The sequence below is a fragment of the Bufo bufo genome, chromosome 2 (assembly GCF_905171765.1).
Source record: "Bufo bufo chromosome 2, aBufBuf1.1, whole genome shotgun sequence".
Classification (NCBI taxonomy): domain Eukaryota; kingdom Metazoa; phylum Chordata; class Amphibia; order Anura; family Bufonidae; genus Bufo; species Bufo bufo.
Window position 1 is genome coordinate 180,805,343 of NC_053390.1, and position 27,036 is coordinate 180,832,378.

Sequence of the window (27,036 nt, forward strand, 5' to 3'; positions counted from 1 at the left end):
TTAGCGGACTCGAGAAACATTAGGTTTTTATGGTCAGTGACAACAGTTACTCGATGCCTTGCCCCCTCCAAAAAATGTCTCCACTCCTCAAATGCCCATTTAATGGCCAACAGCTCCCTATTCCCTATGTCGTAGTTTCTCTCCGTGGGAGAGAATTTCCTAGAGAAGAAGGCACACGGTCTCAGGTTAGTGAGGCTAGCAGGACCTTGTGAAAGGACTGCTCCTACGCCGTCCTCGGACGCATCCACCTCCACAATAAAGGGTCTCTCCTGATCAGGCTGGATCAGAATGGGAGCGCTACTAAATGCCTTTTTTAATGTTTCAAATGAAGAAATGGCCTTGGTAGACCAATTCTCCAAATCCGCCCCTTTCTTAGTAAGGTCGGTCAATGGCTTAGCAATTACAGAAAAATTCATGATAAATTTACGGTAGTAATTAGCGAAACCCAAAAAACGTTGTAAAGCCTTTAAGGATGAAGGCCTTACCCATTCCTTAATTGCTAAAACATTACCAGGATCCATCTTAAAGGCGTGAGGAGTCAAAACATGCCCTAGAAACAGTATCTCCTGTACACCAAAGACACATTTCTCTTGCTTAGCGGATAGCTGGTTCTCCCTCAACACCTCTAATACTTGTTTGACATGGGACACATGAGATTCGAAATCAGGAGAGAATATCAAAATGTCGTCAAGATAGACAATAATAAATTTACCTAAGAACTCCCTAAGAATATCGTTCATTAAGTTTTGGAACACATCTGGGGCATTGCTGAGTCCAAAAGGCATCACCTGATATTCAAAGTGTCCTATCGGAGTATTGAACGCTGTCTTCCATTCGTCTCCCTCCTTGATTCGGATTAGATTGTATGCCCCTTTCAGGTCAATCTTGGAAAACCAGGTTGCCCCCAAAACCTGGTTAAATAAATCCGGAATCAATGGGAGAGAGTATCTATTTTGGACAGTGATTTTATTTAATCTCCGATAATCAATACAAGGCCTAAGACCACCATCCTTCTTTTTAACAAAGAAAAACCCTGCTCCCATAGGAGAGACTGAAGGTCTAATATGCCCTTTAGCAAGGCTCTCCTTAATATAATCTTCCACAGCCTTGCGTTCGGGCCCTGAAAGATTATAAATTCGACCTTTAGGAAATTCGGCACCCTCAATTAGCTCTATGGCGCAATCATAAGGTCTATGGGGGGGTAGAACCTCTGGAGTAAGGGACGAGAACACATCAGAATATTCCTTAATAACAGAGGGTAATGTATTAGACCTTACTGAAACCCCAGCCTGGACCACGGACAAGCATGAGTCACACTTAGGTCCCCATTTCACCAACTCTCCTTTGGACCAATCAATTGTGGGGTTATGTAAACGGAGCCAAGGCAACCCTAGTACCACCTCAACCGGTAGGTTCTCCAGGACTAGAAGAGAACATCTCTCAGAGTGGCACACACCCACGGACAGAGAAATTTCAGAGGTACATGACCTCACCGTACCACCAATCAGGGGAGTAGCATCAATAGCCATGACATGGATAGGTGTAGGTAAAGCAAACATTGGAATACCCAATTTACAAGCAAACTCAAAGTCAATAAAGCTGGCCGCTGAACCGGAGTCAATAAAGGCCTTACCCGGCCACTTATTAACCCCCAGAGAAATTGTTATGGGTACCAAAAGCTTACCTTTAGAAAAATCAGGGTGTACCTGGTCTTTAGGTTGTCTTGCCTTAGAAGACTTGTCAGAGAGGTCCCTCTTAGGACACTTGTTGATCCAATGGCCAGGATCTCCACAGTAGAAGCACTCTCCGCGTCTGCGACGAAGATTACCCCGGGTCATGCCAACCTGCATGGGTTCCTCGGTGGAGACCTCAGTGTTGTCCCTGGAAAAGGCCTCTGGCTGGACCACCATCTGAGAACAGAACTGTCGTTCTTGTCGTCTCTCTCTAACTCGTCTGTCAAGTCGGACAACTAGGGTCATCATCTCCTCTAAAGTCTCAGGAATTTGGTAATTGACCAATAGATCTTTTAAATTATCAGATAGACCAGACCTAAACTGACTCTTCAGGGCTGGTTCATTCCATCCTGAGGGGACACACCACTGTCTGAATTGGGTGCAATACTCCTCCGCAGGGAGATGGCCCTGAACCAGTGCCCTAAGAGCTGTCTCGGCTACCAGGGCCCTGTCTGGTTCGTCATAGAGGGTACCCAGGGCCTGAAAAAACCCCTCCACAGAAGTTAGACAACTGGCCCCAGGAGGTAACGAAAATGCCCAGTCCTGGGGATCACCCTGTAGTAGAGAAATAATAATCCCCATGCGTTGGCTCTCGGGACCGGAGGACACGGGGCGCAAACGGAAGTAGAGTTTGCAATTCTCCTTAAAGGAGAGAAACCTTTTCCGGTCTCCAGAAAAGGGTTCTGGGAGCTTGATCTGGGGTTCAAAATATGGACTGGAGGACAGAGGAGTGGAAGAACCTTGCCCTAACTCACAAGAACGGAGTTTCTCTCCTAGCTCCTGCACCCTCTGTGTCAAGTTAGAGACATGGTCAGTCAGGGTAGTAAGAGGATTCATGATACAGTGGTTATTGGGCCTGTTAATCTGTAACGGTCACGTCCACACACACACAGGGGGAAGGGTAGTGACCACTGCGCTCCACCCTCACCCCTGGCCCTGCCTACTTGCCTCACGAGTCCTGATGACAGGGGACAACTGGACGGCAGTCTCTAACTTAGGATATGTGCAGGGAAGACAGACAAGACAAAATACGGAACATGAATGGACCGGGTCAGAACCAAGAGAGCTACGCAGTACAACGGATTAAGCAAAGAATGGTCAGGAGAAGCCGGGGTCAAATACCAGGAGAGTAGCGAAGTACAAGAGGAGTCCTAAGAGAGTAGTCAGGTGGGAGCCGAGGTCACAATACCAGGATGTATGTGCAGTACAGGAGGAGCAGGCAGAGGAGCGTCAGGGAACAGGATCAGGTAAATATTCAGTAGTCCAACAAATAGCCAGGAACCTAGAAATTAACAGGCAACCTGTAGCCAGCAGGCTGCCTGTATTTATAGTGGGGAGTGAGGGTCATGTGACGTGGCCAGCGAGTGATCAGCTCGGCGCTCAAGGCAGACTAGGAGCAGGGAGCCACCCAGCTAGTAAAGCCGCCCTGGGAATGAGGTCAAACACAGAACCTCATTCCAAAAGCTAAGCAACAGTTCTGCGGGCAATGGGGGACCGAGTGCACCTTCGGAACCCCGTGACACCTTCCTGCAGAAGTGGTAGCTGCAAATACAGTGGAGGAGTTTAAGCATGCATGGGATAGGCATAAGGCCATCCTTCATATAAGATAGGGCCAGGGGCTATCCATAGTATTTAGTATATTGGGCAGACTGGATGGGCCAAATGGTTCTTATCTGCCGACACATTCTATGTTTCTATGAGAGGACTAAGTTGAGATCCCAAGGAGGGATCGTAGGCCTGATAGATGGATGCAATCTACAAGCCCCTTTAAAAAACCTTTTGACTAAATCAAACTCGGCTAACCTGACTTCCATGAAGGCTTAGAGCGCTGCTATCTGGACTTAAAGGGTACTCACTCTTAACCCCTTATCGAGACCTTTTTGCAAAAAGTCTAAGATTACCTTGACCTCAGGTGGTAAGGTGCGATTCCAAGAGTCCCCGACAAACGGGAGCAACGTTTTCCAAGTTCTAAGATAGATCTTAGACAAGACCTGGTTTTCGGCTGAATAAAAGGGTGTTTATGACGGCATCAGCTAACCCTTTAGATTTCAGGATAGACTGTTCAAATTCCAGGCAGTAAGATTCAAATGGTTGATTGTTGGGTGCTTTGCTGGACCCTGTAAAAGAAGGTCCGGTATCTGAGGAAGGCTCCAGAAATCCCCTTTGGAGAGATTTAGAAGCAGGGGAAACCACAATCTCCTTGGCCAGTATGGGGCTATTAGTAGTGATGAGCGGCAGGGTCAATATTAGAATTTGCGATATGTCACGAATATTTTGTAGAATATTAGTTGAATATTCGTTATATTCTATATTCTTTTTTTTGACTGCGTAATATGCGAATATTACGTGATCAATACAGGCGTGGATCAAAAACTAATATATAGCACTATAGAAAATAGCAAGAAGCAGGGAGGAATCATGTGTTCAGATGGAAAAAATGACGAATATTCGAAAAACTAATATATAGCACTATATTCTAAATATTTGCGAATTCTCGAAGTTGCGATATTCAAGATAAAATTTTGCTTTTCGAATATTCGCGCTCAACACTACCTATGAGCCTTCTTCCGTTACCTTCATCACGACCCTTGGGATCAGATGGATTGGGGGGAAAGCGTATAGAAGTCCCGCAGGCCAGGGGCCCGAAAATGCATCCACTTTTGTCGGGTTGTCTTTGAACGAGAGGGAATAAAATTGATTTGTCTGCTTGGAGGCTTGGAGAACCCCATTTTCATGCATATTTCTAGAAAGACTGACTTGTTGAGACTCCACTCCCCTGGATTTAGTTTTTCCCAGCTTAAGAAATCCGCCATAGTATTTTTTTCCCCTTTGAGATGGACTGCGGAGATTGATTTTATGTACAGTCAGGTCTATAAATATTGGGACATTGACACAATTCTAACATTTTTGGCTCTATACACCACCACAATGGATTTGAAATTAAACAAACAAGATGTGCTTTAACTGCAGATTGTCAGCTTTAATTTGAGGGTATTTACATCCAAATCAGGTGAACGGTGTAGGAATTACAACAGTTTGCATATATGCCTCCCACTTGTGGTGGTGTTTAGAGCCAAAAATGTTAGAATTGTGTCGATGTCCCAATATTTATGGACCTGACTATATCTCAGCCCAGGAGAAGATCTGGAACACGATCTGCCAGAGATTTTTGCTCTTTGTGCCCCCCCCCCCCCCCTACAGTGGTCCTGTTGTCTGATAGAATTTTTACATTTTGCTAGTGGATGGTTGTGGAGAGGGCTTTCAGTGCCAGAAAGACTGCTAGCAACTCCTTTGAGTTTGAGGATAGAGAGAGGAGATCTGGATCCCAGGCTCCCTGTATCAGCTGATTTTCGCAGTGGGCTTCCCAACCGAAACCGCTTGAGTCTGTTGTGATGACAACCTGGTTTGGTGACCGCCACGGTACCCCTTGGTTCAGATTCTGTGGGTTTAACCACCACCAAAGAGAGTTATATATTTGAGAGGGGAGAATTATCGTCCTGTCTAGTGAAAATATACTTCGGTTCCAGGGGGAAGTTTTGAAGAATCCTTCCGTGGAACTGGGCCCATTTGACTGTATTATGACTGGTATAGTTGAAGTCATTAGACCTAGAATTTTCATGATTTTTTAAAAGGATACCTTCTTGGACAAACGAAATGATGAGATTTTTGCTATAATATCCTTTTTCTTTTGTTGCGGAATAAAATACATCATCTGATGGGAGTCCAACTGAATTCCCAGAATTTTTTTTCACCTGCTGGGTATCAGATCTGATTTGTCCAGATTCAGTTTCCAGCCCAGCAACTGGAGGGTACTCAGTACTACCTGTAAGTGATCTCGTAGTAGAATCTCTGACGACGTGGAGATGAGAAAATTTTCCAAGTACTGAATAAATATTATCCCTTTTCGATAAAAGACGCTTGAGATTTCTGCCACTAACTTGGTAAAAATCCTCGGGGCTGATGAGAGGCTGAAGGGTAGGACCTGGAACTGCAGATGGACAAGTCTGTTTTTCAGAAAGATTGTGAACCGAAGATACTTCTGGTGATTGGGGTAAATGGCCACATGATAGTAGGCATCTGCCAAATCAAGAGTTATTATGTAGCAATCCTGGGTCAGCAAGTTGATTTTACTGTCTCCATCTTGAACTTCTTGTATTGGGTGAATTTGTTGAGATGTTTTAGGTTGATAATAGCTCGGAAGGAGCTGTTTGGTTTTTTCACCAGAAATATCGGGGAGTAAAATCCTTTCCCTGTCTGGTCTTGTGGCACTGGTATAACCTCTTCTTTCTCTAACAAAAGTAGAATCTGAGCTTCTAGCAGATGATGATCTTCCTTTTTTAGCTTTTTGTTTATTAGAAATCTTTCCGGGAACTCTATCCTGTAGAAGAGAACTCTATCCTGTATCCTTGACGGATTACATCCAGGATCCAAGGAGAATCTGTGATCTTTTCCCATGCTGTGACGAACCTTTTTAATCTTCCCCCCCACTGGATCTCTGGCATCATAAATTGGACTGCTTAGAGGGTTTGTCTTGGTTGAAGAGGAATCCCCTACCTCTACCTCTAGAATTATCTCTATTCTTCTGATCCAATCTGCCCCTTTTTTGATCCCGAAAGGAATGTCGCTGTTGAAAGAAGGGAACCCCTTTTTTCTATCAGAGTCTTTTTCCAAAATGTCATCCAACACAGACCCAAGAGTCTTTCCCCTTCACAAGGGATACTACAAAGTCAGCTCTTGGAAGTGGTATCTTCTGACCAGGATCTTAACCAAACAGACCTTCTGTCGGTATTGGAAACAGCCGCAGATCTAGCAGACAATTTGACTAGGTCCGTGGAAGTGTCTGCAAAAAATTTAGAGGCTTGTTTCAATACCGGCAGGGAGGATAACATATCTTCCCTAGGGGTGCCTGAAACCAAATGTTCTTCCAACTGGGACAACCATAATGATAGGGTCCTAGATGTGTATGTGGCTGCTATACTAGGTTTTAACATAGAGGTACTTGTCTCCCAAGATCTCTTAAGAACAGATTCACACTTTTTATCTATTGCATCTCTTAATAATCCTACGTCCTTAAATGGCAAGGGTGACTTTTTGGATATCCTAGCTATGGGAGCATCTACTCTCTGGGTTTTGTCCCAGTGGGCTGAGTCAGCTTTAAAGGGATACTTTCTTTTAAATACTTTTGAAGTTCCTGATCTCTTTTCTGGGTCTCTCCATTCCTCTTAGAGGAGCTTTTTAATGTTTTCATGGACTGGGAATACATGCTTTTTTCTATCCCCTAGTCCCTTAAACATTTAATCCTGAATTGTTTGGACTTCCTTTGACTCTTCAATGTTCATGGTAGCCCTAATGGCTTTGAGAAGCGATTCTATTTCCTCAATGGAACATAGTGGTCTACCCACTTCGTCTTCAGAAGAGGCGGAGTCTAAATCCAAATCCATATGAGATTCCGGATTTGATCTGGATGTAGATGGTTTTTGTAGTATAGCGGCCATCTTAGCTTCAATGGCTGAACTAGCCTCCTCCTTAATAAGGATTTTCAGGCTATCTACCAGAGAAGGGGCCTCTTCTGACTTTTTCTGTGCACTTCTGACAGAGTGTTTTTTTTACTGTGACCCGCTAACTGTCTTTTGCATAAATTGAACTTCTTCTTTAATGCAGGTTCCCCGCTTTTCACGGCCCTGAAATTGTACAAAAAACAAGCCCTCACTAATGAGTAAAATTTGAGTGGGGAACCTCCACCAGTGAAAGGCATACATCCATGAAAAAAAATATCTCCCAAGAGGAGGCTTACTGGGCTGAGGGCCTTAGGGGTATCAGAAAATTTCCATGCTGGTAGCCACATGCTTCCTGCCTAATCCGGAGTGCGAATAGCTCTACATGCTGTCTGGATCCACATGCCGGAACACTTCCGCGTCACGTGGTATGCGGCCTCACGCCACACCAGCGCATGTTCCCTATGTGAGCAGATCTCACAATATCTCCGACCCAAAGGAGAGATTGCATCGCCGGCATGACTTCAGTCCCCTTTCTGCTCCAATGGTAGCCGATTTGCCCGGGGCTGCCCGCAGCGCAGGACTTACGCCAAAAGCTAACGGAGGGAGCGGTATCTCATCCCGTACTCCGCTGCTCTTCTACAGACCTCCTGATGAATCAGGGACAACTTACCTAAGGCTGAGCGATAAGATTAAGCAGGAGAGAACCCCTGCTAGTTCTGCACTTCATCCCGAGGGACAGGAAACAACTGGAGAAGGTAAAGGGGAGGAGGCTTGTAAATCTTTGTTCTCCACGTTGTTTCCTGTCCCTGGGAGGCAGAGTACCCTCCTGCTTAGTGCCATTGTGGACGCGTACGGAAACATTTCCTTTAACCCCTTGACCGGCATCTTAGCTGGCAGATGAAAACTGTGTTATGAAGCTAGAACCAACTGGCAGTGTCCATAATTGGATATAACTTTGATCACTGGCAGTTAATCCCCATGGCAAAATTGTGGGTTGTCACTCAGTTGTTATGGCGGCCTGAGGAGTTGTGAATGCTACCAGGCCTGCCTTTGTAATCATCCTGGGCAGGGCTTAATAGGAAGATGTCTCAAGCACCATAGACTGCAATACATTACAATCTATGAAATATATACAAAATATGCAATGCATTACAGTCTATAGTATAAACCTGGGGTGTGGAACCTTTTTGCTGCCGAGGGCCATACAAAATTGTAACATTGTTTGTGGGCCATACAAAATTCTCACCTTAAAAATTAGACTGCTATATTTGGTCAAACATAATTAGATCAGAACCCCAAGCTCCATCAGGCTCAGATCAGCCTCCCATCAGTCCCCCCGCCTACATCAGCCTCAGAACAGACCCCCACAGCCTCAGATCAGATCCCGCAACACCCTTCAGACTCAGATCAGACCTCCAATCAACCTCAGATCAGAATCACAGCCCCAATCACCCTTAGATTGACTCCCCAACCCCCATCAAACCCCCCATCCCCCATCAGACTCAGATCAGACCCCCAGATCAGATCTAATCAGTCTCAGATCGGAACCCCCAGCCCTAATCAGCCTTAGATCGGACCCTCCAGACTCTATCAGCCTCAGATCAGACAAAAAATAAAAAATAAACTTTCCTTGCTTGCTCTGGATGGTGCTGCAGATCCAAGACTCACCGCATCACTTCTTCTGGGTCCCAGTGTGTACTGTGACACATATAGGTGAAACTCGAAAAATTAGAATATCGTGCGAAGTTCATTTATTTCAGTAATGCAACTTAAAATGTGAAACTAATATATGAGATAGACTCATTACATGCAAAGTGAGATATTTCAAGCCTTTATTTGTTATAATTTGGATGATTATGGCTTACAGCTTCTGAAACCCCAGTCACAATTTTGAGGTACCCTTTGCTCAGGGGGTATGGATTAATTAGCTGACTAGAGTGGGACGCTTTGAGCCTAGAATATTGAACCTTTTCACAAAATTCTAATTTTAAGCTGCATTAATGCAATTCCTTTTAATTTGCATTACTGAAATAAATGAACTTTTGCATGATATTCTAATTTTTCGAGTTTCACCTGTATACAGGATAGCTGGGGCGACTTCCTGGGAAGTCAATGGCTGCTATATAGGCGCTTGATCCCAACACACACTGGGGTCAGTTTCATATAAAGCCAATTTGCCTATTTTTGGAGTGTGAGAGGAAACCGGAGTACCTGGAGGAAATCTTTGCAAACACTGGCAGAACATACAAAATCCATGTAGATGTTGACCCTGGTAAGATTTGAACTCAGGACCCAGCTGTGCAAAGTACTAGTGTAAACCGCTGAGCCACTGTTTGCTTGATTTACCTGTTATTCAGCAATAATAAATCTTCATAAAATTTCTCGTCTAAAAGAGAGCATAGCAACAATATGTAATTTAAAATATTCAGATTGTAGCTTGCGATGGGTTAGACACAGGTATAAAGGCAAGCAAATCCTCCCACAGGCTGAGAAATGCAGCTTTTAGGGAAAAAACACTGTTAAAAACTTCAGAAAATTGTTGAAATGGCAAATACAGTATATACAATCATTATTATTAGCAATGAAGTTTCTATCTGAACTATTCTGTAAGGAGATAATGTATGTAACATAACCTTAAAAAACTGTAATTATGACCATATATTTACTATGGCCAATGTACATTAAAGAGTTGTTCCTATCTAGGACATTAGGACATTTATGACATATCCATGGTCTGTGTGCTAAAACCGTTTTAAAAATTGCCCACTGAAGAAAAATAAGATTGTGTGCATAGTCCTTAGTAAACAAATTGCCTTTGTATTCTTAGTTCTTAGATCTTTACTCAAACCCTTCTGTTCACAGCCACCAGTTATTAAGCCACCCCCAACAGTTGTATGCTACATTTGTGGAAGGGAGTTTGGATCAAAATCTATCAGCATCCATGAACCTCAGTGCTTGAAGAAATGGCATCTGGAAAATGACAGGTTACCAAAGAATATGCAAAGACCTGAACCAAAGAAGCCAGAAGTCAGGTCGATTGGAGGTATGACATGGCAAAACTAAGATAAAAATTATTTATCTACTGCTAAATTAAAGGGACTTTCCAGGTCTACAATGTTGATGGCCTATACTTATGATACATCATCCATATCAGATTAGTGTGGTTGTTTTGCTCTTGGCACTTACTTGAATGGCAGTAAAGTGCATGAAGCCTTAAGGCCCCTTTACACTGACAGATGAGGCTGATGATTGTTGGGATGGAAATGTTCCTTCCCGACAATCGTCTGCTGGTCAGTGAAGGAAACCACTGCATTTATATGCAGTGATCTGCATCACAGTATGGCAGGAGTGATCACTAATGCCATAGTTCGCCTCATACAGAATCACTGTTTGTGGGCAGCATAGTGCTGTTTAGACATCACAATCCTGCTGCTGGCTAACTATGATTTTGGTGTCTACATGCTCATTCATTGGGTAATTGGCGGCACCTTTACAATGGCAGACTATCCCTAACGAGTGTTCATCTGAATTCTCATTAGCAATAATCTGCCTGAACATCTGGCAATGTAAGGGGCCTCTTATACAGGATGCAACTCTCATCACCAATGCACTCACAATATAGGCTATCATTGATAATCAATTGTACCACTGAGCGGGGACCTTTTAATAAAAAAAATTAAAATCAATGCTGTAAAGCTAAGCCACAAATAATTTAATGATGTATTATAATCTTATAATATAATAAAATCTTATAGTTCCCTTACAGAACAAATTATCACATGCTTTGACAGCAAAGATTGCCCCAGTTAAATGCCTTTCACTACTACACCTATGATAAAAAGAATTGTATACATATTAATCTAAAGTAGGAAATGTAGACAGCAAAAGGTGCTTAACGTGTCTCAGGGCCTTATTAATGGGAATGTGCAGTTTGGTAAAGGGAGTACGATGTAAGTTGCATTAAGCAGGGTTCAAAGTATTTTTAAGATCTTATTGATTTTGTGCAGGGACAGGCACAGACAGACAGGGGCCACTGTGCAAGAACAGTGTATGGGCATCCTGCTCTCCCATAGCTCATTATCTTTAGCTTCTAGCAGCTTTTTAGGGTGGCACTGGGCCCCCCTTATCTCCTGATAGCCTGTGATGCTGGCCAGGTTTCATATATGATATGTCTTGGATGTGTGTGTAGACGCACAGGATAGCTGGCTCTGAACCTCTAGAAATTCACTTCTGAGTTTAAGTATATCGTGGATATTATAGGGCTGATTTACTAATTAAGATGCACCAGAATTTTCAATTTGCATATAATATATTAAGGGATTAGACACTGTTTCTGCTGTGTGTGACAAGGGGCATGGCTTGGTAGAAAGTGGGTGAGGCTTAAGATACACTAATGTTCTCCAAAGTTCTGGCACACAGTAAGCCAACTAATAGGTAACATAAAGTTAGACCAGATAATTTAGTATTTGATAAATCTTGTGCTAGTTTAGATTGTCTAATCTATATTTACACTGTCGAAATGTTAGATAGGAACAGTTAATCTGCCCCAATGTTTCCCCAAAAAGTAATTAGACTTGTATTATCTGAAAATCACTGAAAAAATGGTGCACTACAATGGTAAATGCCGATATATGGCTAAACACTCACGCTGATATTAAAATGAGACTTATGCCAATATATTCTTATATCAAGAATATGAATGTTACCCATATATCAAATTTAAGGCACATTCAAACCTGAGGTTGCCCCACCTCCAGGCATACGTTCATATACAGACAAAAATCACAATACAAATTGGTATAAAAGGCAAACAATGCTCAAGACCCCAAATGCTGTTGCGCATTTCTTCCTGGGGGAGCAAATCCTGCCCATGTGATCCGTTGCTAACAGCAATCCCCAGAAAAAAATGCATACAATGGAGGGTGCCTGCAATGGACCACATGTAAGACAAATGTGCGGATGTGGCTATAAGAAACAGAAACAGATAACAATAACCCCCAAAAAATGGATCCTGTCTGTTGAGCATCCGCCTTCACTCGGTCAGCATTTGGTCAGTAATCCATCAGTACTGTTAATGCCAAAAAAAAGGAGAGTATCCAAAACAGAGATGACACGTGAATGGAATATTTCCATGTCTTCTGTGTTTTGTACCCACACCTGCTTTTGGCTACCAAATCACAAGCCAATTCTGATGAGACCATACAGGCCTTACAGCTGGTACACAGATGGGATCCATTGTGCATCTCATTTTTCCTTCCTTCTGACAGATCAGAAGAAGGGTCAAATAGATGATGATGTCAGCCAGGCCGAAAGGCAAAATAGTGGTGCAGTCATGAAGTGGGGAGGGTGGGAACAGCATGAGAAGTCCACAGAGTGGCCCTATGACATAGCGGTGAGGTGAAAGCAGCATGAGGAGTCCACATAGTGGCCCAATGACAGAGTCTGGAGGTGGTGGCAGAATCAGGAGGAAGCCACAGTGGCACAATGACAGTGTGGAGGTGGCGGCAGCATCAGGAGGCCACAGAGTGGCACAATGACAGAGTGTGGAGGTGGCGGCAGCAGCATCAGGAGAAGACCACAGAGTGGCACAATGACAGTGTGGAGGTGGCAGCAGCAGCATCAGGAGACCACAGAGTGGCAAGGTGACATAGTGTGGAGTCGACAGCAGCATCAGGAGACCACAGAGTGACCCGGTGACAGCGTGGGGAGGTGGATGGCAATACGAGTACCAGCTGAAGATGATGGGTGAAAGAAGGAGCACTTGGCATCAGATGTGTGGCATCAGGCAGGTGGCAGCATTAGAATAGTAGCTGAGGAAGGTAGCCAGAAGAAACTGGTCTCTTTTGTCAAAGTGTTGGTGTGGCACCATGGATGATCTAGTCTGATGCATCAGGCATTGGTGGGTGGAAATCCTGGCTGATCCACGCCTTATTCATCTTGACAAAGATCAGTCTCTCCACAGTCTCTCCACAGACAGGCACGTTCTTCTTGGGGTAACTATGGCCCCCGCCGCACTAAACACCCGCTTTGATGCCACACTACTGGCCGGGCAGGACAGCTTTTCCAGGGCAAACTCTGCTAGTTGCGGCCACAAATCCAGTTTAACTGCCCAGTAGTCCAGCGGATCTTCAATGTGGGGTGGTAGGGTGCTGTCCAAGTATGCGACCACCTGCTGGTTCAGGTACTGCTCCAGGTCTAGCTGCTGCTGCTGGTGAGTAGTTTCTTCAATAGGCGGGTGAGGAAAGCTACTCATCTGCAACTGTAGACTCAAGTTGCTGCTGATGGAGCTGAAACTTCTCCTACCCCCCCGCCCCCCCCCCCCCCCCCGGTCAGACCTGCGAGAGGATGGACGATGGTGGAGATAGGCAGCGGCCAACTCACTACATAGGATGTCTCTATAGTAGTTCAGTTTGTCCTCCCTCTCAGCGTGTGTAAAAAAGGCTCCCATTTTGGATTGGAATTGAGGGTCCAACAAGGTGGAGAGCTAGAAATCATCCCTCTGCCGAATGGTGACAATTCGGCTGTCACTACGCAAGCAAGTGAGCATGCATCGGGCTATTTGTGCAAGTGACTCGGAGGGACTCCCTGCCTCCATCTCCACTGCATACTGCCACGGTGTGTCTGGGTCCTCTGCCTCGTCTTCCTCATCGCCCTGTAGCTCCTCTGGCTGCTCCTGCTCCTCCTCTCCTGTCACCTGTGTGTAAAAAGCACCAATTTCTCTACACATTGATTGTGCTTCAATGTCCTGCTCCTCCTCCAGTTCAGCCCCCTCAGGGCCCATGTGGCCGTGAGATCTAGGCGCCACGTCTCCAGTTCCCTGACTAGCCAGATTTACCTGCATCTGTTCCAGGACATGAAGCAGTGGAATGACATTGTTCATCCCATAGTCCTGACAACTGATAAATAACGTGGCCTCCTCAAAGGGCCTGAGCAAACAGCAGCTGTCACGCATGAGCTGCCACTGGCTGACTTCGAAGTTACACAGGGGAGTACTCCTGTCTGCTTAGATAATCAAGAAATCGTTTATAGCCTTTCTCTATAGTCGGTCCAACATATGGGGGGTGGAATTCCAACGGGTGGAAACGTCACATATCAGCCTATTTTGAGTGGTTGAAGTGCATGCAAAGATTCATGGCCATTTTTAGGGTGTCTTGCAAATGGGTGGAAGACTTCAGGAACCGCTTGACAACCAGATTGAACATGTGTGCCATGCAGGGCACATGGCTCAGCCCTCCTTGACCCAGCGCCGACACCATGTTCTTCTCGTTGTCAGTCACCATGGTTCCGAATCTGAGTTGTCGCGGAGAAAGCCAGGATTTGATTTCTTGATGAAGGACATGGAGCTGTTTCTCCCCTGTGTGACTCCGTTCACCCAGGCAAACGAGATGTAGAACAACGTGACACCGCCGTGCCCTGCACATGTGGTATACTGGAGGAGCACTGTGAATTTTCCCTGCAGTGAAGGCTGAGGACACGGTGGAGGATAAGGAGGTAGAGGTGGACATTGTCGCAGGACCAACGGCGTGAGGAGAACGTGGAGGCGGAAGCGGCGTCACCTGGCCAAGTTGCTGGTGTAACTGGGCAGGAATCACATTTACCCACATTGCCGTAAAGGACATATATTGTCCTTGACCATAGTTACATCTACCAACCAATTTTCCCAAAAAAGGCTGTATCACAAACAAATTCTACCACTGACTTTCTAATCAATGTAATTCGGTTCATACAGAAGAAAGTTTACAATCACCCATCAATTTTCCCCATAAATGCTGTTTTACAAAAGAATTTCACCAATGAATGGCTAATCGACGTAATTCGGTTTATACAGAAGAAAGTCTACAATAACCCATCAATTTCCCGTTTTCTTCTTCCTATTAATACACCCCCAAAAAAAATATATAACAATCACAATTTACGGCAGAACGGCTAATAGGATGTACGTATCTATCCTATTAATACACCCTGTAAATGGCTGTAGTACAATGGAACTTCACCGCTGAACAGCAAATATATATTTTTTTGCCACTACGGCTACTTTCACACTAGCGTTAATATTCTCCGATATTAAGATCCATCATAGGGTCCCAATATCGGGAAAAAAAACTCTTCCGTTTTGTCCCCATTCATTGATAAAACGTAACTGAACAGAACGAAATGTTCCAAAATGCGTTCTGTTCTCATACGGTTTGCTTTCCGTCCTGGGATGCGGAGCAAGACGGATCCATCATGACCCACAATGCAAGTCAATGGGGGACGGATCTGTTTTCTCTGACACAATCTGACACAATAGAAAATGGATCCGTCCCCCATTGACCAGTGGAGTTCATGACGGATCCGTCTTGGCTATTAAAGATAATACAACTGGATCCGTTCATAACGGATGCAGATGGTTGTATTATCAGCAACGGAAACGTTTTGGTGAACCCTTCCGGATCCAGCAAAAACGCTAGTGTGAAAGTAGCCTAATACACAGCCAAATGGGCTGTAATTTTCTCACTTCAACACACAACAGCTAATAAGCCCTTTTTCTTTTTCCCCACTAATGCACGCCAAAAACGGCTTTAGAACATATCCGCAGAACGGCAAATATATATATATTTTTTTGCCACTAATACACACCCAAAAGGGCTTTAGAACATAGTCAGGTCCATAAATATTGGGACATCGACACAATTCTAACATTTTTGGCTCTATATACCACCATAATGGATTTGAAATGAAACAAACAAGATGTGCTTTAACTGCAGACTGTCAGCTTTAATTTGAGGGTATTTACATCCAAATCAGGTGAACGGTATAGGAATGACAACAGTTTGCATATGTGCCTCCCACTTGTTAAGGGACCAAAAGTAATGGGGCAGAATAATAATCATAAATCAAACTTTCACTTTTTAATACTTGGTTGCAAATCCTTTGCAGTCAATTACAGCCTGAAGTCTGGAATGCATAGACATCACCAGACTCTGGGTTTTATCCCTGGTGATGCTCTGCCAGGCTTCTACTGCAACTGTCTTCAGTTCCTGCTTTTTCTTGGGGCATTTTCCCTTCAGTTTTGTCTTCAGCAAGTGAAATGCATGCTCAATCGGATTCAGGTCAGGTGATTTACTTGGCCATTGCATAACATTCCACTTCTTTCCCTTAAAAAACTCTTTGGTTGATTTTTTCCCACTTACTGTATACACTCCACAAAAGGCTTTAGAACATATAACTACACCACTGAACGGCAAATATATTTTTCTTTTGTGCCATTAATACAAGCCAAAAAGGGCTGTTATTTTTGCACTTCACCACACAATGGCTGATAAGCCCATTTTTTCCACTAATACAAGCCAAAAAATGCTTCAGAACATATAACTGCACCGCACAAGGGCAAATAAGACGTAGAAATATTTCCTTGTAATAAACCCTGTTATTGGCTGTATCAAACAGCACCTGCACCCCAAAAACCGTTTGCTGGAATTACAGAGCTGTATAATGGCAATTTGGATCCCCAGTCAGTGCAGCAAGGTGTAATAGGATTGTTCCTATTACCCAGGCTGTAACCTCCCCTACTGAACCCTGTTCTGCATAAATGCTGTGGAATGATTCCTCCCTAACCTTTCCCCTACACCTTGAATAATCTTTCCCTGAACTTGTAAATCAATTTTTTTTAGCACAATGAAGTCTTTCCTAGCACTGTTTCTAGCACCTGCTGACGTCTCTCCCTGCACTAAGTACACTGGAGAATGGCAGAATACAAGATGGCTGAGACTATTTATAGGGCTGTGACATTACAGGGCTGGCTGGCTGATGATTGGCTGCATGCATGACATTATGGGTGATCCCGCGTTCCCAGAGTTCCTTGCTCCATGTCCTCACACCTGCAGCAGCCATTTTAGGAAAAAATGAGATTCGTTACCACGAAGCGTGAGAAAATTCTGATTCGGTGCAAATCCAATTTTTCCTGAAATTAGGATTGAATTCCACTTCGTCAACTTCGATTCGCTCATCTCTGGTCATCATCATTGTAAGGCCTGAGCCAGGCAGCATACAGCACAGGACACAGGCTGGAAGAGGTCTGCATCACATTGCTACCATAAGCATGAAGATAAGTATTAGTGTTTTTTTTTTAATTTGGCACAATGCTGTTGGCCAAATGGGGGCATTATAAAGGGGCATTTTTTACTGGCACAAAATGGGGGCTCTATGACGAAGGGGTATTTTATACTGGCACACATTATAGGTGTACTATGGGGAAGAAGGAAAGAAGAGCACTATGGGGGCATCTACTGGGGGCACTATATAGGGGCATTTTATACTGGCACATATAATGGTGGACACTATTAGGGCATATAATGGGGGCACCATATAGAAGCATTTTATACTGACACATTAAGTGGGGCACTAAGGGGAAGGGGAGAGAGGAGCACTATGGGGGCATTTACTGGGGGCACTATATAGGGGTATTTGTTACTGGCACAAATAATGGGGGTATTATGGGGACATTTGCTCAACTATGAGCAGTAAGGGGTATTTTTTGTACTGGCACACAGAAAGGGGCATTTTTGTACTAGTTCAAATTATTAGGGGGCATTAGGTAACGGGTTAGGTTGAGAATTTGACATGGGGATTTGGGGGGCTCGCTGTTTCAAATGGGGCAGGGGGGCTTTGGCCCGGTGAGGACAGCCCAGTGGGGAGAAGCAGGCCGTGGGTCGGGGGGTTGGGGGATGACATGCCACGAGCCGGATTTGGGGGGGAGGAGGAAAGAAAAGGAGGTTCCTAGCTTTAGCCTGCTGTGGTAAATTGTATAAGGTAAAGCAGACAGTGCAGGCCCTCCCCTCTTTGTATGATGTGTCGGGCTCCTCCCTCCCAGACCTACATACCTTAAATATCATGCAGCTTCTCCTCCAGTACTCTTTTGGCGCCTTCGGGACTAGGAGGGAGGAAGCAAAGCTTGCAACAGCTCCTGCCAGATCCAGCCGTGTGAAGTGAATCTAATTGGTGAGTCCTGTCACAGGGAGGGAAAAAATTATAGTTAATTTGAGCACAATAGCTTTATGTTGTGGCCCTAAGTATTAAAGGGGTTGTCTCGTCATGGACAATGGGGCATATCTCTAGGATATGCCCCCATTGTCTTATAGGTGCGGGTCCCACCGCTGGGACCCGCACATATATTGAAAACGGAACCCCGCTGTCACTACCAGAGCTTTGAGACGTTCTCACAGCTCTGTTTCTCCACCCCTGTGATGATGTCACTACTAGAGCTTGGAGGAGTTCTCACTGCTCTGTTTCTCCGCCTCTGTGATGAGGTTTTTACTTTCTGTTTCCTTCCTCCCAGCTGTTCCTCCTGCGTTTGATTTCCCTGCCTTTAAATCACCCCTCCTCCTTTTGTAGGGTGTGGATTATATTTCTCATTTGAGTTGTAGCTCTTGCTTGAGTATCTTCACTTGTAAGCTATCATTTCACTGGACCTGTGTTCTGCTGCAGCAAGTACTCCGGATATTGCCAGCTGTCTTTGGATCCGTCTTCTCTGCTGCTGCAGCTCCTTCAGCTAAGTGTGCAGACATTGTAGTGTATCTGTTTATTTTCTGACTGGATCTGAGGCGACCACGGTTCCCTCCATATACTGAGCAGGGCACCGGTGGCCGTGCCCCTTCCACTATTGTAGGGGTTACAGTGGTCATCAGTCTTAGGTACGCGGGCATGCCTCGTTCCACCATTTGGATCCGGGCATGTGCTTTAGCAGCATAGGGAGAGCTTTGAGGGTCTGACAGGGGTCACCCTTTATCCTCCCTAGTTTGGGTCCGGTCAGTAGCTCTCTTTACTGTGTATGCTCTTGTTGCTCACATACAGTCGTGACATTATAATCCACCAAAACCGTCCTTTTTGACATGGATCCGCTTTCTGGCCTGGTTGACCGCATGCAGGGTCTTTCTTTGGAGGTAGCGGATCTCCGTCAATTTATGACTCAGCTTCAAGCATTGGGCTCTGCTCCGGCCCATGGAGTCTGTTGCGAGCCAAAGGTCTCACTTCTGGAAACGTTCTCCGGGGGCAGTGAGAATTTTGTTCGCTTCAGAGAGGCATGCAAACTCCATTTTTGCTTGTGTCCCCACTCCTCTGGTAATGAGGAGCAGAGGGTGAGGATTGTCATCTCCCTGCTCAGGGGTAATGCTCAGACTTGGGCTTTTTCGTTGCCATCAGGGGATCCCTCCCTTCGATCCGTGGAAAGATTTTTTGTGGCCCTGGGGCAGATATATGATGACCCGGATCGTGTTGCTCTGGCCAAATCTAACTTACGTTTTTTATGCCAGAACAAACTGTCTGCGGAGCTTTATTGTTCTGAATTTTGGAGATGGGCAGCTGATTCAGGTTGGAATGATGCTGCACTCCGGAGTCAGTTCTGTCATGGTCTCTCAGAGAGATTGAAAGATGCGTTTGCTTTCCATGAGAGACCAACGTCCTTAGAGTCTGCCATGTCATTGGCGGTACGCCTTGACAGGCGTCTAAGAGAAAGAAACGAGACCTCTCTGTCCAGCCATTGTCAGTCTAGGGGCAGTGGTGCAGACTCATTCAGTGTGCAGGGGCCTCATCCTATCTCGCTCCCCTCTGAGGAGGAGCCCATGCAGCTAGGTCGACTTGCCCCTGATAAAAGAGGATTTAGTCCTCAGAGTATGGTGTGTTTTTGTTGTGGGGGCATAGGTCATTTGGCAAATGTTTGTCCGTCTAGGAGATTCTTGAACTGTACTAAGAGCGATAATAAGAGAAAAACCTCAAAAGGTAAATCATCAAATTCTGCTTCAGCTGCTACTTTGGGCAAAGTTGATGTAGGAATTGATGCTTTTCCTCTGACCTGCAGTTCCCGTTTTCTCCTGTCTGCCAGGGTGGCGCTAGAGAGCAAAGTCATTTCTTGTGAGATTTTTGTCGATAGTGGAGCGGCCGTCAATCTTATTGACACTCAATTTGTAGCCATGCATGGTTTTCAGGTTTGCACATTAGAAAAGGATATACCTGTTTTTGCTATTGACTCTGCTCCACTCTCACAGAGATCTCTGAAGGGCATTGTTCACAATATCCGGCTAGCTGTAGGTGACACTCATGTGGAGGATATATCTTGTTTTGTCCTTAACGGATTGCCTTCTCCTCTAGTTTTGGGGTTACCCTGGCTCACTAGACATAACCCCACTATTGATTGGCAAGGAAGGCAAATAAATGAGTGGAGTGACTTTTGTAGAGAGAATTGTCTCACAACGACTTTTGCAGAGGTGTTTACTAAAACTGTGCCATCATTTCTCTCTGATTTCTCGGACGTGTTTTCCGAGAGCGGTGTTCAGGAGCTACCTCCTCACCGGGAGTTTGACTGTCCCATTAACCTCATTCCCGGCGCCAAGCTGCCAAAAGCACGCCTCTACAATCTCTCACAACCGGAAAGAATCGCAATGCGAACCTATATCTCTGAGAGTCTCGATAAGTGGCATATTCGTCCCTCAAAATCACCTGTTGCCATGGGTTTTTTTTTTGTTAAAAAAAAAGATGGCTCTCTGAGACCTTGCCTAGATTTTAGGGAGCTGAACCGTATCACGATTCGCGATCCCTATCCCTTTCCTCTGATCCCGGACCTCTTCAACCAAATTGTTGGGGCCAAGGTTTTTTCCAAATTGGATTTGAGAGGCGCGTACAACCTGGTCAGGGTCAGAGAGGGGGATGAATGGAAAACGGCCTTTAATACCCCTAATGGGCATTTCGAGAATCTCGTTATGCCTTTCGGCCTGATGAATGCTCCGGCCGTCTTTCAGCATTTTGTTAATAGTATTTTCTACCATTTAATGGGGAAATTTGTATTGGTGTATCTTGATGATATTTTGATTTTTTCCCCTGATGTTCAGACCCATCAGGATCATCTTTTTCAGGTTCTGCAGATTCTGCGGGAAAATAAATTGTACGCCAAGCTGGAGAAATGTCTTTTTATGGTATCGGAGATTCAATTTCTGGGTTTTCTCCTCTCTGCTTATGGTTTTCGCATGGATCCGGAGAAGGTCCGTGTTGTACTTGAGTGGGAGCTTCCTGAGAATCAGAAGGCATTGATGCGCTTTCTGGGTTTTGCGAACTATTACAGAAAGTTCATTTTGAATTATTCCTCTGTTGTCAAACCCCTCACTGACATGACAAAAAAGGGGCGGATTTTTCCTCTTGGTCGGAGGAGGCGCTTGCAGCTTTTTCTAAGATTAAAGAGAGTTTTGCGTCTGCTCCCGTCTTGGTGCATCCCGATGTTTCCTTACCTTTTATTGTTGAGGTGGATGCTTCCGAGGTGGGTGTGGGTGCGGTTTTGTCCCAGGGCCCTTCTCCTGCCAAATGGCGACCCTGAGCCTTTTTCTCTACAAAACTCTCCCCGGCAGAGAAAAACTATATTGTGGGAGATAGGGAGTTGTTGGCCATCAAGTTGGCTTTCGAGGAATGGCGCCATTGGTTGGAGGGGGCCAGGCACCCTATCACCGTTTTTACCAACCATAAGAATCTGGCATACTTGGAGTCGGCCAGGCGTATGAATCCGAGACAGGCCAGATGGTCTCTGTTCTTCTCCAGATTCAATTTTGTTGTTACATTCCGCCCTGGGATCAAAAATGTGAAGGCTGATGCTCTCTCTCGCTGTTTTCCGGGAGGAGAAAACTCCGAGGACCCGGGTCCCATTTTGGCGGAGGGGGTAGTTGTTTCTGCTCTATATTCTGATTTGGAGGCCGAGGTCCAGGCTGCCCAGACTGAGGCACCTGCCCGTTGTCCTTCTGGGAAGTTGTTTGTGCCTCCTGAGCTACTGTACGTCACAAACTCTTCAAGGAGCATCATGATACTGTTCTTGCTGGTCACCCCGGGAGTAGAGCCACGGTAGATCTCATTGCTCGGAGATTTTGGTGGCCGGCTCTTCGTAAGTCGGTGGAGGGTTTTGTAGCTGCTTGTGAGACGTGCGCTCGCGCTAAGGTCCCTCGTTCACGGCCTTCAGGTTCCCTTCTCCCGTTACCCATACCTTCCTGTCCTTGGACACACCTGTCCATGGACTTTATCATGGATCTTCCTCGTTCCTCAGGGAAGTCGGTGATCCTGGTGGTGGTGGACCGTTTTAGCAAGATGGCTCATTTCGTACCTTTCCCTGGTTTACCCAATGCTAAAACGTTGGCGCAAGCTTTTGTCGACCATATTGTTAAATTGCATGGCATTCCCTCTGATATTGTTTCCGATAGAGGCACGCAGTTTGTGTCCAGGTTCTGGAAGGCTTTCTGTTCTCGCCTGGGGGTTCGGCTGTCCTTCTCTTCTGCTTTTCACCCGCAGTCGAATGGTCAGACTGAGCGCCTCAATCAGAATCTGGAGACATATTTGCGCTGTTTTGTGGCAGAGAACCAGGAGGATTGGTGTTCATTTCTCGCTCTTGCTGAGTTTGCTCTGAACAACCGTCGTCAGGAATCTTCTGATAAGTCACCATTCTTTGGTGCATATGGGTTCCATCCGCAGTTTGGGACATTCTCGGGAGGGGCTCTTTCTGGTTTACCTGAGGAGGAGAGATTTTGTTCGTCTTTGTCTACCATTTGGCAAAAGATTCAGAGTAATCTTAGAAAGATGAGTGAGAAGTATAAGCGTGTGGCTGATAAGAGACGTGTGCCTGGTCCGTACCTGAATGTGGGTGATCTGGTGTGGTTGTCTACAAGAAATATTAAACTGAAGGTTCCCTCCTGGAAATTGGGTCCCAAGTTTATTGGGCCTTATAAAATCTTGTCAGTCATCAATCCTGTTGCCTTCCGTCTTGATCTTCCACGGGTTTGGAAGATACATAATGTATTTCACAGATCTCTCTTAAAAGCATATGTCCAGCCCACGGTACCCTCCTCTTTGCCTCCTCCTCCGATTTTGGTTGATGGCAATCTGGAGTTTGAGGTTTCCAGAATTGTGGACTCTCGCATTGTCCGCGGTTCTCTTCAGTACCTCGTTCATTGGAAGGGTTATGGTCCTGAGGAGAGGATGTGGGTTCCGGTGTCGAACATTAAAGCCACTCGCCTCATCAGGGCATTTCATAGGGCTCATCCTGAGAAGGTGGGTCCTGGGTGTCCGGAGTCCACCCGTAGAATGGGGGGGGGGGGTACTGTCACTACCAGAGCTTTTAGACGTTCTCACAGCTCTGTTTCTCCACCCCTGTGATGATGTCACTACTAGAGCTTGGAGGAGTTCTCACTGCTCTGTTTCTCCGCCCCTGTGATGAGGTTTTTACTTTCTGTTTCCTTCCTCCCAGCTGTTCCTCCTGCGTTTGATTTCCCTGCCTTTAAATCACCCCTCCTCCTTTTGTAGGGTGTGGATTATATTTCTCATTTGAGTTGTAGCTCTTGCTTGAGTATCTTCACTTGTAAGCTATCATTTCACTGGACCTGTGTTCTGCTGCAACAAGTACTCCGGATATTGCCAGCTGTCTTTGGATCCGTCTTCTCTGCTGCTGCAGCTCCTTCAGCTAAGTGTGCAGACATTGTAGTGTATCTGTTTATTTTCTGACTGGATCTGAGGCGACCACGGTTCCCTCCATATACTGAGCAGGGCACCGGTGGCCGTGCCCCTTCCACTATTGTAGGGGTTACAGTGGTCATCAGTCTTAGGTACGCGGGCATGCCTCGTTCCACCATTTGGATCCGGGCATGTGCTTTAGCAGCATAGGGAGAGCTTTGAGGGTCTGACAGGGGTCACCCTTTATCCTCCCTAGTATGGGTCCGGTGAGTAGCTCTCTTTACTGTGTATGCTCTTGTTGCTCACATACAGCCGTGACACCCGCAAGGTGGTGGCTGGAGGACTACGGTCTGGCCATCACCAAGCAGTCTCCCCATAGAAGTGAATGGGAGCGTACCGCACATGTGCGGCACCCGCTCCCATTCACTTTTATGGGGCCGACGGATATAGCCGAGCAAGCGCTCGGCTATTTTCGCCGGCCCCGTAGAAAATGAATGGAGGGTGGCTGCACATGCACAGTGCGCACTCCTTCACTTGCGGGGCTCTGTTCTCGATATAGGTGCAGGTCACAGCGGTGGGACCCACACCTATAAGACAATGGGGGCATATCTTAGCAATATGCCCCCATTGTCCATAATGAGACAACCCCTTTAAGTACAGTGTGCCTATGTAGAATGAGGCCGAGACTCTTACCTTCATCCTCAACAATATAATTTCGGCTGTATGGTGCTTGTTGGGAGTGCCCCATTATATGTAGGAGGGCTAAAAAAATAATGGGTGAGGGCTAAAAAAGATGCCTGGCCCACTAGGCGCACCACCTTTCTTCTCCTCAGGATCCCCCTAAGCAAAATTTCTGGGTGTTTCCCTGTGTATATGTGATTGGTTCCTAGGGGCAACTAAACCAGTTTTCCTTAGCATAAATTTTGATACAGTAAATCTCCCCCAATGTGTATTGCTAATGTCTGAGAAAGCAGATTATGCCTGTGCCAACTCTGGAGACATTGTAATATGGTAAAAATGCAGGGACCCTGCTTGAAATGAAAGAGTGTCTGCTCGCCTTGCTCTGAAAAATAATTTTAAATTGAGCAAAAGACATTTCATTGTCTTCTGTGCCAAGAATATATGCTGGCAATAAAGAAACAAACAGTTTACAAAGAGCTTAGTATAAGCAGAGAATATGCAGACAGTGATAACATCATAGAGCAGGGATGCTCAACCTGCAGCCCTCCAGCTGTTGTAAAACTACAACTCCCATCATGCCTAGCTGTAGGCTGTCTGCGCATGCTGGGAGTTGTAGTTTTGCAACAGCTGGAGGACCGCAGGTTGGGCATTCCTGTCATAGAGCATGGGGCACCACAGTCCCCTGCACCTAAAACAGAACCCTCTGTGGTGGGTTATTTATATTGTCAGCTATGCAAGTTAATGAGAGGTCAGGGAACATGACTATTGGCCAAGCACTATGTGCCGTCCCGCGAGGCATGGAGGCACTCGGCGTGTAGGGTATGGGAGTGGTGGCTGATGCCATGAGGGTAGTCATAGTGCTCCTCCCATTCACATAAAAATTCCTAGAACAACATGTCCATCTTGAACTGTCTCCCCACCTCACATCCCACTCACTATTTTATCCACTACAATCCAGTTTTCCTGCTTCTTGACCTTTCCTTTTGACACAGCCAACCACTCTCTCCTGTTACAAACCCTCTCATCACTTGGGATCAGAGACCTGGCCCTCTCCTGGATCTCCTCTTACTTCACCAACAGAACCTTCAGCGTTTTCTATTCATACACCAGCTCCTCATCACGCCCTCTCTGTTGATGTCCCTCAAGGCTCTGTCCTGGATCCCCTACTTTTCTCCATTTACATATTCGGCCTTGGACAGCTCATAGAGTCCCAGGGCTTCAAATACCACCTCTATGCTGACAACACTTAATTCTACCTCTCTGGCCCAGATGTCATCTCCCTGCTATCCAGAACCCCAGCATTTCTGTCCACTATATTTTCTTTCTTCTTCTCCCACTTCTTAAAACTCAACATGGAGGAAACTGAATTAACATTTGATTCTGGCCTGTCCTTCAAGCCACACATCCAAACCCTTACCTCCACCTGCCACGTTCAACTCAAGAACATCTCTTGTATTCACTCCTTCCTCATCTATAAGTCAACAAAAATGCCTTTGGACCCCCCTAGAATCTACCGCCTAGGCTACTGCAACGTCCTAGTCTGAAGCCTCCCGACTAGCACTGTCGCACCCTTCCAATCTCTCCTCAATTCTGCTGCCCAAATAATCCACCTCTCCCCACGTTTCTTCTCTGCCGATCCCTTCGCTAGCTCCCCATTGGCAAACAAATTCAGTTTAAAATACTAACAACTACATACGGTATAAGCTGTCCACAACCTGTCCCCTCCTTACATCTCTCGTCTGCTTTCCCGATACATTGCTACACATAATCTCCTCACAGGACCTTCTTCTTTGTTCTCCCCTTATCTGTCCTTCACACAATCATCTATGTGCATCCCCCATACTCTGGAACTCACTTCCCCAGCACATCAGACTCTCCTCCAACATCCAAAGCTTCAGAAGCAATCTAAAAAATTCACCTCTTCAGGAAAGCCTGCCAACTACAATGAGCACGCTGCCTCCATGCAACCAGATGAGCAGCTTTTAACCTCAACTACTTTGTCTTTACCCATCCCTTGTAGATGGTAAAACCTTGTAGACAGGGTCCTTTCCCCCTCTGTACCAGCTTGTCAATATTTTCATGTTTATCGTAATAGTATTTTTTATATTATGTATGTGTAACCCTCTCTTGTACAGCACCATGGAATTAATGGTGCTTTCAAATAAATAATAATAATAAAGGAGGTATAGGACGGCTCACCTTCTCACTGATGTATAGGGGCTCCAAACTAGTGTTACACCCAACACCAACACACCAAATGGAAGTAGAAGAGATTTGCAAAAGTGGATGGGCACTCTGATAGATGGAGTCACGTAAAGCTCGAATATGTCACTAGAGTTTTATTTAAAGGCAATAACACATTAAGATAAAAAATCCCTATCGAGGCATGTACTGTAGCTTCCAAAATACATCAAATATGTAGGTGATACAATAAATAAAATTAATAAAGATGTAGACTTACTGCCTCCTCTTTAAAATAAAATACAAAATAAAATACACAGACGCTAACAAGTGTATGGAGCAGTCGTCTGCGAGTGGAATAAGTCCAATTACTTTAGGTATTCACGCAAACTCATGGATTTTGAGCCCCCTAATATAGAGTTGCATATGCTCGATACAGAGTCACATATAATTGCCGGTGTGAAGCTTTGGGCTAATGGTCACTGGATATC

General features: G+C 45.4%; 1 protein-coding gene across 1 annotated transcript in view; it reads left to right on the forward strand.

The window, feature by feature from the left end:
• The window catches only part of LOC120991390 (zinc finger protein 474-like), a 52,011-nt gene that overhangs the window by 19,471 nt on the left and 5,504 nt on the right, over positions 1-27,036 (forward strand). Inside the window, exon 2 of the mRNA XM_040420207.1 lies at positions 10,094-10,274. Within this exon, the coding sequence (XP_040276141.1) occupies positions 10,094-10,274 (181 nt within the window). The remainder of the gene's footprint in view (positions 1-10,093; positions 10,275-27,036) is intronic.